The following is an 11,611-nucleotide window of genomic DNA, read 5'->3' on the forward strand; positions in this document are numbered from 1 at the left end:
AAGTTAAGCTGGGGTAATAATTTTAACATCAGATCAGCAAACTCTATTGTCTTAAATCTCATCTCAAGACTTATTTATTCATTAAGGCATTTTATGGATGCTTTTCCTTTCCCTTCCTCGTCTGAACACTTTCCCTAATTTGCCAAACAACACAACACTGCTGATCGAACCTGTGTACATATAAAACCAAGACAGTGTCACTGTTGTGACATATATAGTAAAACTAAATAAAGACCAGCACGTTTAATAAAGACTGAACTGAGAAGTAGACGTACACTAAATAAATCTGCTCAGGATCAGATCATTTTTAGGCTTTGTATTACGTCCATTCTCGCTCTACCTGACACCAAACCCCATCTATAAATATAACGCTGCTCCAAAAAGTAAGAAAGTAAACCTGAACGCACCGACCAGGTCCAGGTCTAGGTCCAGATCTGGGTCTAGAGGGGGGCCAAGAGGAGCCAGAGGAGGGAACGGGAAGTGATGGTGATTGAGGTGGTGGTAGCCTTCGTCTGACTTTTTGGTGAGCATTTTGATATCCTCCTCATTTCTACCTCCATGTCTCTCTTCACCTTCGTCCTCCTCCTCCTCCTCCTCTTCTCCCACATCTTCATCTTCTGTCCCCCCTTCCTCTTCGTCATCTTCCTCCTCGGCCTGCGTCCCCACCCCGACGCTCTGGGTGCGTCTCCTCACAGAGCTGTAAGAGTGGAGGTAACTGCTGTCCCTGCTGTCACTGAGGGAGCGGGCGTGAGGTGGCCGCCCCGCGCTGTGCTGCCCCCTGCGGGTCGGGAGGCTCATGTCGTGCCACGGGATTGCCGCCGTCAACGGGTCTGGGAGTTTTCCGGTGATGCTGAAGCCGCCGGTGATCACGTCTGGCGAGCGGTATGAGTGGCGGTACTCCAGGTGGGCGCGGAGCGAGGCCAGGCTGCGGAAGCGCTCCTGCTCGCCGCAGCGGGGGCAGCGGAAGGGGAGGTCGCAGGAGGTGACGGTGCCGCAGGCCTGGCCGTTCCTCTCTAAGAGGAAAGAACCAGAACCTCTGGAACACAACTTCTGCTGCATCACTCTACACCTGGAATACAGAGAAACAGAAGAAAATGGGAGCAATTAATCAATTAATCAGTCACTAGGCAGGGGAACACTTCTGAGAACTGATTATTAGTTTAAGTCCTTTATCAAGCAAAAATACCAAACATTTGCTAGTTCCGGCTTGTGAGGATTTGCTGCTTTTCTTTGTTTTATATCATCAGAAACTGAATATCTCTGGGTTTTTGGACTGTTGGTCGGGCAAATAAGCGATTTAAAGACGTCTTCTTGAGCTCTGGGACATTTTTCTGAAATGTTACAGACTAAACGATGAATTAATTAATCGAGAAAGTCAAATAATGGACAGAGTCAGAGCTGGTTGATTAATCAATTTGTCGATTAACAGAAATATAATCGGCAACTACTTTGATAATCGATTAATCGTTCATTAAAAAGTCATTTATTGAGCACAAATGCCAAATATTGCTTAGTTTAATTATCTGCTGCTTTTGATTGTATTATGTGATAATATACTAAATATCTTTGGGGGGTTTTGGGTTGTCAGACAAAACAAGACATTTGATGACATCACCTTGGGCTTCAGGGAATTGTGATGGGCATTTTTCATTATGTTCTGACATTTTACAGACTAATTTATTAATTCTCAGGGAAAATAAGAGAATAAATAATAGATTGCCCTAAAACTAGTCGTTACAGATTATAATTAGTAAGTGGAACCAACCAATTAAAATTAACTGGACCAAAACTACAGTAACCAAAACAAACAAACTAGTACGTCACAACATGCATCTAGATAGAAAATGGCATGTTGAAGGAAGTGACCAAAATGTTACAGAAGCAGGTTTGTGAGTGCGAGCAGCGGTGGAAGAAGCACTCAGATCTGTACTTGTATGTACTTGAGTAAAAGGACAAAAGTATTAGCATCAAAATATACTTCAAGTACTCCTTATGCAGAATGGCCCATTTCAGAATAATATATATTACAATATTAGATTATAATTATTGATGCATTCGTGTGTTCATCACATTAATGTTGCAGCTGCTAAAGCTGCAGGGATCAGTCTTTTCTTATCCTATAGGTTAGGTTAGAAACTTTATTAAAATTGTCTTTGGCTTCACCACAGTCAACACGGGTTACAAATAAGATTTTAAAAAAGTAAAAAGAGTAAAAACATTGGGAGAGCAAATAATACATTTATTTGTTGATAATATTTTGTATTATTAATCTTAATCTGCAAGTAACTAAAGTTATCAGATAAATGTAGTGGAGCATAAGTAAATGTACTGAGTTACTTTCCACCACTGGTCGCCGGTTCAAGCCCACGCCCAGCGGATGAAATCTGGGGGGGAAAGCGATTGAGCAGCACTTCGGCCTAAGGACAGAGGATGGCGTATGCTGCACGGACTGTAAAGCCCCCTGAGGCAAATTAGTGATTTGTGATATTTGGCTGTATAAATAAAACTGACTTGACTTGCCCCTCCCTCATTACCAAACCAGTGAAACTTCCCTGAATAAATAAAGGTTATTCAAATGTCTAGCTGATCCATCAGACTTGATAGTGAGAGATCAGTAAACCTGAAATCAGTCAGGGGGAGCTGTAAATCCTTTGCAGTTAAAACAAAAGTGTGTATCACCATCAATGGTGTAACATTTGAAACGCAATTTAAAAAAAAAAAAAGCAATTTCAATACAGTTACAGTTATAACCATTAGATAACATGCCATATCAACGTTTATCACCAAACCCTATTTATGAGATCAAACTAGAGCTGATTTGGGGTTTAAAAAGAGTAAAAACATGCAGAATTAAAATGAGGAAAAAAGCAGAACAAAACAGCAAAGTTGTTATTCATGGATAATCTCTACAGCAGTTTTCCTCAGTGGCCCATTTCAGAATAATATATATTATATCACTAGATCATCACTTTAATGTTGCAGCTGGTAAAGGTGGAGCTAATCTTTATATTCTTTAAAATACTGCGGGGTAGCTTAATCTATAATAATAATAAAAATAATAATTCATAATTAATTGGTTGGTAGCCTAATAAGTACAAAGATTACAAATATAAAGTGGCATAAAATGGAAATATCTAAGTAAAGTAGTAAAGTTACGTTGCACTACTGATTTTCCTTTTATTTCCAGTTCAGTTAAATTCAATGAAAATGAAAATGGATGAAATGGCTCCAAGTGTTTCTCTCTCTGGTGAAACATTTAGCAGCAAAATTGCAAACAACAACACAAAGTATTTGCATGATTAAAGCGTCAGTTTACACTGCTTACATTTGCTCATTTTAACACTCCTATTTATATATATATTAAAATATAATTCCTATAATCAAAGACCATGTAGCAGCATGAAGCCACACTGATTTGGAAATGTGTCATTTCCCAGAGAGCCGAGAGGACAGACTGGATGACAGCAGGTGACCTGAGCAGCACCTGAAACAAATCAAAACAGGACTTTTGGTTTTTGGTTTTTTCATTTAACAGTTTCCCTTCAGAGTGCATTTAATCCTGCGTTTGAATAACCGCGTAACAGGTCCAATTCCTCACACAATCTGTAGCCTTTTTTTTAGCTAAGCTAACGTTAGCTGGCACAGAGAAACAGCCGCTGAATCATTATTAAGCAGAAAGCAGCTAACGTGCTGCCCTTACCGCGTGCAGATTAACGGCAGATTTGTTTTTTTTTTTTAGATAAACCTAACCGTTACTGTCTGACGGTGTCATGTCGCAGATGGAGGCAGACAGCAGCCCGCATGAGGTCATTCATTCAGGAGGAGGCGACGCGCAGGAGCACCGTCAGGTTCGCCGCGCATCAACAACAACACCACATCCGGTTAGCCCTTTCAAAATTAAACCTGTGAGGTAGGCGTGAGCTTTACTTCCGGTCTGGATTTTTTTTTTTAATCTTTTTCCTCTTGGAATCAAGAAGGAACGGTGTCTCCATCCCTTATGTATCTGGACTGTCTGGAGAAACTACAAAGGATCTTTAGACAGCACGATGTTCCTGTTTTCTTTAAACCAGGCAACACTTTAAGACAGACAAACTCGTTCATCCCAAGGACAAGATGCCCACACAGAAAACAGAGCAATGTAGTTTATTCTGTTCAATGCAGTAGTGCAAAGAACGGTACACAGGTGATGGTCCTCATTCGTTGCATCGTAAACTGTCTGAGGATCTTTAGACAAAATGTTCCTGTTTCTTTAAACCAGGCAACACTTTAAGACAGAAACTCGTTCATCCCAAGGACAAGATGCCCACACAGAAAACAGAGCAATGTAGTTTATTCTATTCAATGCAGTGAGAAAACTGCAAAGAACAGCTAAACAGCCACTTCACAAAAGACTTCATCAGCACAGACGACACCGTAACTCGAGATTACAGAGCGCCGTGCATTTGCATCTGAAAGCTACAAACCGCACATTTGAAGACAGCGAGGTGAAGATTCCCAGTAGAGAGAAGAGTTGGTTTGAAAGAGGAGTCAATTGAGAATGACTTCCGGATGGGAGCCAAAATGTCTTGATTCTGAAAACAGCGTCCAGACGACTACGACTGAAACCTTTTCTATGATAGAACACTCCTGGACGAATGAGGGACTACACCGTCTCTCCATAAAGTCAGCCACTGAGGCGCATTGGTTCTGTAGTATTTAGGACCTTTCCACATATTAAAGGTGGGATATGTGATTCTAATCCAATACACGTCTTTTTGTCAAATTCAGCAAATATCTCCTCACGGTCCGCTAGCTGTCCGTTCAGTGTGAGCACTGAAAACGCCTCCGGTGTTTGTACACAGCCCCGGCTCTGTAAATGGGAAATAAACAATTTGTGTGTCAGGTGACGTTAAACGACTTGCCCACGGACATTCAGCTGACTTTCTAGTTTGCCAAGATGTGTTGTTGTTGTGATGTTAGCTATAGCAGCAGGAGAGTTGTGAGCGTCGCTGTCTGGAGCTGCTGTGCTGGCTCTGGGAAACCGTCTCGTCCTCTCTGGCTGTTAGCTTCGCAGCAGCAACTGTAGCGACAGTTTGCTAACCCACAACCTAGCTAACGTTAGTTACATTAGTTGCTGTGTCGTTGCTGCTGTTGTTGTTTGCTGTTTATCCAATACTTTTATATAACTATTTCAACTGTTTATCTATTGCTTTTAGCTAACTACCCTATTTTGGCTGAATCTCTCCGATGTTTCCTCTAACTCTAGCCATCTTGACGCACACGGCTCTCTCACCATGGATGTATGTCTCTCACCCACATCCATGCTATCAACGGCACTGGTCAACCTAACACCGGTCAAGCGAACACGCAGCGGTGGTGGGCGGGGCATTCATAGATCCAGAATTTCTCAATAAGGGAGAAAGAGTAGATGTGCTTCCAGCCCCCTTTCAGAGTTTTTTTTTTTTTTTTAACTTTTCATGTGGGATAACCATGTTAAACAAAATATTAATAGCAGAGTATTTTTACATACTTTAAAGGAGGAGACAGGAATAAGGTAAAAAGATATGTATTGCAAAGCACGGGGGAGATGAGCAGCAGGTTAGGGGAAGCTTGAGCTGGTAGCTGAGGGCCAGGAACTGGACAGGACAGGGGCGGTTAGGGGCCGAGGAAGCAGGTCCAGAGTGAGATCCGAGACTGCAGGGATCCAGGGCAGAACAGTAGGGCTTGACCAGACAAGGGGCAGGAAACAGGAGCAGGATGGTAGCAGAGTCTAGATCTGGCAGAGTGGAAGTGGCAGGTCTGAGTATCTGTAGAGGCACTGAATTAGAGGTAGAGGGCATGGCAGATGATGTCCCAGGGGCAGATGTGACACAATCTGAATGTTTTCTCTACACCAAAGTCTTCTATTGTGTCCTCTGCAGCCAAACAGTCTACATGCAGGAACGCAATCACTTTTCCAGCAAGGGATCAATAACCTTACCTTAACACGTGGTTAAAGACATAAATGTATTAAGTATACTAACAAGGAAAACATACAGTTGGAAGTTTGAAATCTGTTGGATGACAGCCTCAAAGTGTTGCAGAGTTTGCCAAACTGTCAATTAACAGATGGCGTCAGTGATCTTCTGCAGCAGCTTCCTGTTTTACTGCCTCTGAAAGTATTGACAGACAAATGAAAGTAGGGTTAAACTCCCCAATGTACCTCACTCATACGTCACTTTAGACAAAAGCGTCTCCCAAATGAATAAATGTGAATTACTAGCTAATTAATAGTAGGCCTACAAGTCTCATCTACTCGCCTCAGGCCTGCTGGACAATATTTTATACAGTGTGAAATTACTGAAGCTGGTTTATAAGACAAGACATTCCTTAGCCTCTTAACCCACACATCAACAAATCAGTTATACATATACAAATACATATAGCTTGTGGCTTTTCAGTTCTTTCTTCGTATAAAGAGACCTTCAATTAGGACTGTATGTTGGTGTAAATGGGGTTTTATCCATCAGATTAGCCAAAACCTTTTCAGTAAAGTGTGCAGAGATGATGAAATCCTGTTACAGTAATGCCTAAATAGTCAGAGATCCACCAGAAAATATAAGATGTTAGTTTGGAAAGGATCAGTGGACCAACCGAACGGGCTCTGAATGGAGTTTGAATGGAAATTACTCAATACTGAATGAAGTATTTTGTAGTCTATTTTTATCATGTATGATTAAATAAATTATAATTAATTAATATAATATCATTTTAATATTAATATCATTTATCATCATGATTTTGTGCACCGTACAGCTTATCAAGTCTTAACTTTAATCTTTTAGCAATCACACGTTAATAATGCGCTTTTCTAGTTTACAAAGTGTCGCCCTGCAGAAAGCCAAGGTATTTAAATTGTGTAACATTTTTAGAAATATGCTTATTACTTATTGGATCGCAGTTAATGATCAGCTAAAGTTTAAAAAGGGGAAACATACAGTAGACTTTACTAACTTACATTGAAAAATATTTGTCTTATCTGTTGTGTCCCTGTCACACTTTATAATTCGTGCCCCAAATTATTATCTAAAAAAAGTATGAAAGTAATGTGAAAACATCATTTGGTATTTTGGAAAAATCTGACTTTGCTGTACCTTCATTTCAATCAGGAGAGACAAGCGAATGAAGAAAAGAGAGTTGTTTATTATGACAGATGTTATGTGTAATTAAGTCTTGACAGAAAGTCTTGCGAGCTTAGACTCTTCGGGGAGATTTTTGTAGACTGACAATGTAGGTGTGTCGCTGTGCTGCTGGATAGATGTGGCCAGCTGAGGGAACAGCTGACATCACAGTTCGTGGCAGCGTAGGCCTACATATCACGACTGACAGCCCCGGGTAATGATAATGAAATTATGAGTGGGCATGTGTGAGAGGAGTGAACGGCAGGCTGGTATGAGAACTAAACTACGGGTCAAAGCATGCAGCGTCTTCCTGACTGAACTTTCGCCAGAGCTTCATTTGTCACGTTTTAATTCAGTGAGTTAGTCAAAGGCAAACATTCCCATTTTTGTCCAGAAACAGACTTTTTATTGAATTTCCAGAAAGCGTACAATTCCATATAAAATGACATAAACTGTGGTGAAAGAGTTTCTCCATATTACCAAACACACAACAGCTGCAAAATACCTGCTCTGAATCACATCCTGAAAACTAGCGTACCAATCACTAAAACACCAAAAACAAAACGTATATTAAATAAAGATAAACAAATATGTGGTTTAGTTTATTATTTGTACAAAAAATTAACCAAAAAAGCAAAACAAATACAGTGATAGACATACATTAGTTATAATTAGGAAAAGTAAACAACTAAATTAAAATGTGTATGAGAAACCAACAAAGAAAATGCTCTCCCTGTGTTAAACATACAAACAACAGTCAAAATAAAGATTTAGGAATAAGACGGCGTGGCGGCTATAATCAGCTCAGTATATCAAAAAATAATATCTGGTTTTCTATGGAGTTAATTTTGTGTCTTTATTATGCAATCAAAAAATACGTTTGAGAGCAAAACATCCACACTCACAAATTTGTGATTAAAAATGTCATCCCAAAGTTTTGTCAGTCCAAAATATTGAGCTGAAATCTGGTGGGCGGGACCTCTTCTATTGGCCAGCGTCGATCGAAGTGACCGCTCGGCAGCGTCCGCTGTTAGTAAACGCCAGAGGGAGTTTTGCAGTCGTGGAGAAGACAAATCAATGCCGTCTGGTGCATGTAGATGCAGAAGATTGTAGATTTTTGACTGCAGTCAAGTGAGCTGTCATTTGGATTTTGATGCACATCTATGTTTTTTTTATTTTTATTTTTTTACAACATTTTGGATTCGCAAAACTTTTTTCGCAAAAAAGAAATTTGCTAAAAAAATGTTAAGATGACATTTTTAATCACAAATTTGTGAGTGTGGCTAGTTTTGTTCTGAAATCTAATTTTTTGATTGCATAATAAAGACACAAAAGTAACTCCATAGTTTGCTTCTGTGATTAAAGGATAATAATGATAGACACCGACTTACAGCTAACACACTAATAAAATCATATTTTATTTACATTTGTTGAAGCCGTCACAGTGAACCAGAACAAGTTTACCAAAACATTTCCCAGCAACCAGTTCTCCCACAGCAGAGTCAAACCAAAGCTTCCTTTTATCTACAGCTAGGTGTCTTACTGGAAATCATATCAGTAGATGGCAGAATCCGTCTGTCTCCATCCTTTCTATTTTCCCACATTTCTCCTCCTGTTTTCTCCCCTTCCTCTCTCTCCCTCTTTCTCTGCCTGCATGAAGCTGACTGTAAATGTTGTCATCATTCATACTGTCGATATGCTGACATCATTACTGTCCATTCTGCAACAGCACACAGAGGCCAAAAGCTGGTCTGTGGTCCCTTTCCTCAAGAAAACATACAGAACTAAGTCTGCAAGAGGACTCAACTTTTCAAACATGACATACAGGTTTCTGAAGTTATCGTTATTTCTTGCTCCCTTTGCCAGTAACCAAATGATGGCGGGCAGGAACAGCAGCGTGTAAATAAGCAGCACCAGGACCAAAGTTCTCACAATTCGTCGTTTTTCGTCAGAGGAGACCGAGATGGAAGCAGACAGGGCTTTGAGGGTCCCACCCAGGAAGAATATGAACAGTGGGAGGGGAAGGAGGAGGACAACAGCGAAGGAGATTTTTGAGACTTCATCAGTTTTATCCAAGAAAAAGAGAGTGAGGAGAAAGACAAGAGGAAGGACCCAGACCACCACACAGACCACCACAGAGGTCTTGATGCTTCGTCTGCAGCGGTACCACAGTGGGCAGGCGATGACCAAATACCTGTAATACAAGACAGACACATAGTCTTTGAGAAGCTTCAGAGTTATATAGTAATACAATGGGCAGACACACAGACTGGATGGACAGATAGTTACCTTTCCAAGGCGACACACATCATGAAGTAAACACTGGTATTCAGACAATAGATGTAAATATAATAGAAGATTAAAGATGTCCAATAGTTTCTGGATTTCCATTCTGCCACCTGAACGATCATGCAGCAGAACTGAATGAGGTCAGAAACGTGAAGGTTGATGACGTAGATCGGAACAACATGATCGTTTCGCACCTGCAGGAAAACATTGGTCAAAGTAAACCAGCAGTTGTAAACGTTCTGAACTCCACCTCCTCCCAAACCCAAACCTGTCATCTGGCTCTGCCCAGCAATTGTCAGGGGATCACAAGAGTTACTATGATTCAACCTCTGGGCACCATGAATGTCTGTATTATTTTTTATGGCAATCCATCAAATAGTTGTTAGTCGGGGATGAAGAAGGTCAGTAGCCTTCATCCTGTATGAATGTCCACCAAATTTCACACATTCCTTGATCGTTTTTTAATAAATACCCCAAATAATGATCCTGAATAATGTACCAATTCCTCCGACAAATTTGACGACTATTTTATTTTTCGAAGAGTTGTAACTAAATGGTGCCATTAACCTCAAGAGTTTAGGAGAAGGCTGGAATGGAAACACGTAAACTGTGTGTTTATAGGGTCCAATCAGCTTCATGTAATTTTTAATTATCGATAAATTATTCCTGTAAATGTATTGGTCATTACAACCCCTTCGTCCCAGCCCCCTCACACCTCGCCCCAATCCAGATCAAGATCCTTCAGACGACAGACACATGACACAGACAGTAAATATATAAATCTCAGTCATAATGTACATACCAGAGAACAAAGAGCGCAGATGGCCACGAGGGTCAAAGGAAGACCGATACTAATGATTATGCATGTCACCACACGCGTGATGAAGTAAACTTTTTCGTAATACTCATAATGATCATAGTGGGAGGTGATGTTGCTGTGATTATAGCTTTTGTACTGTGAGGTGATGTTAATGTAGAAATCCTCCATTCTTCAGAGTGAAACCTGTTGTTGGAGAGATCAGGTTATTAAAAGGGAGCAGGTTTTTTAATATCTACCTAACATTGTTCAGTGGTATCACTAAAGCTGTGAGGTGCAAGTTCACACAAATGCAGTAAAACTATTGTAAACCCCCAATCAGATCAGATCAGAAAATGTTCTGTTCAGCTTCTATTGTCGTTCCTCAACATTTGTTACATTACCTGCTAATAATATGTAATCAAATGATTTTTGATGTTTCAGATAGTAAAACAAGTTCTGCTGACGTATGCAAATATATATCGTGCTGATGTGCAGCCACAGAACACGGACCAGTTGTTTCAGTTTAGGATGTCTTCTGTGCTCGATGCCCCACTTCTTGCTGAACGCCCCTCTGCCCTCTGATTTTGGATGAGGAGGTTCACATGACCACGTGATGAACCATCTGCATACTTTAGCTTTTGTGGACAGATTGTCCATTTTTTATTGCTGACATTATTTTGGAATAAATCAACATTTTAGCGTGAAAATGTTCCAGGTACCTTAGTTACATGTTATCCCCATCTCTGTCTGTCCTCATGTCCTGTCTGTCTCTACTGTCTCCTGTCAAAGACTAAATCGGCCCCCAAAACACTAATGTGGGCTTAACTACATACAACTTCAACATAGAAGTTATTATGTTACGTTTAAAACTGACTGAAAAACAATGATTCATGTGGATTAATGTTGAGTCAGAACAACAACAATAATAATAACAATATTAATGAAAAGAGGAAGAATAATTTGTAAAATAAAATTAAAGTCTTTGTCAGCATGTTCTAGATAAATGGACTGAAATGTCTAAACAGGAGTGCTACTCTATTATTTATTGAGTTCATACTTGATTGTGCATGCTCTATCACATTTTCTTCTTTTGCTACCTCATTTTAATTTAAAATACTATACTTTTTTGCATGCTTTTATCTTTTTAGCTATTTTCTGTCTTTGTTACACAATCACATACTTGTAATTCTTACAGTTTGAGGGAAGAGAGTGAAAAACCCCCCAATTGAAAAACTAAAACATCTGTCTGCTTGTGACAGTTTGCATATTCATTTTCATGACTGTTTGCAGTATTTTATCCTCTTTAATAATCTCTGCATGTAAGAAAAAACTTACCTTTGAAAGCTGCAGGATCCCACCTGAATGAGTTCCCTACACCAGCGTC

The 11,611-nt window shown here is 40.0% G+C and overlaps 2 protein-coding genes across 6 annotated transcripts in view; both read right to left on the reverse strand.

The window, feature by feature from the left end:
* The window catches only part of znf365 (zinc finger protein 365), a 31,947-nt gene extending 28,066 nt beyond the window's left edge, over positions 1-3,881 (reverse strand). For 3 of the 5 annotated variants that reach the window (XM_044214662.1, XM_044214659.1, XM_044214661.1), the window contains exons 1-2: positions 3,701-3,855; positions 408-1,069 (exon numbers count right to left, since the gene is read on the reverse strand). In XM_044214662.1, the coding sequence (XP_044070597.1) occupies positions 408-1,059 (652 nt within the window). In that variant the 5' untranslated portion in view covers positions 1,060-1,069; positions 3,701-3,855. Of the gene's footprint in view, positions 1-407; positions 1,070-3,700 lie in introns of all 5 variants that reach the window. The other 2 variants (XM_044214660.1, XM_044214663.1) reach the window with 2 other exon arrangements.
* A 4,808-nt stretch (positions 3,882-8,689) lies between these two features.
* LOC122884580 (G-protein coupled receptor 4-like) lies at positions 8,690-11,402 on the reverse strand. Its single transcript, XM_044214664.1, has 3 exons — positions 10,231-11,402; positions 9,429-9,622; positions 8,690-9,333 (listed from the first exon to the last, which is right to left on the reverse strand). Exons 1-3 carry the CDS (start codon positions 10,414-10,416, stop codon positions 8,823-8,825), a joined length of 891 nt encoding a protein of 296 aa, XP_044070599.1. The 5' UTR covers positions 10,417-11,402; the 3' UTR covers positions 8,690-8,822.
* Between the last annotated feature and the right edge of the window lie 209 nt (positions 11,403-11,611).

The sequence above is a fragment of the Siniperca chuatsi genome, linkage group LG11 (genome assembly GCF_020085105.1).
Source record: "Siniperca chuatsi isolate FFG_IHB_CAS linkage group LG11, ASM2008510v1, whole genome shotgun sequence".
NCBI lineage: Eukaryota > Metazoa > Chordata > Actinopteri > Centrarchiformes > Sinipercidae > Siniperca > Siniperca chuatsi.

Coding starts and splice junctions, on each gene's coding strand:
- LOC122884580 (XM_044214664.1), bottom strand. CDS start 10,416: ATGGAGGATTTCTACATTAACATCACCTCACAGTACAAAAGCTATAAT. Junction 9,623..10,230: donor TCTGCGCTCTTTGTTCTCTG/GTATGTACATTA, acceptor GTTTTCCTGCAG/GTGCGAAACGATCATGTTGT. Junction 9,334..9,428: donor ATGTGTGTCGCCTTGGAAAG/GTAACTATCTGT, acceptor CTTGTATTACAG/GTATTTGGTCATCGCCTGCC.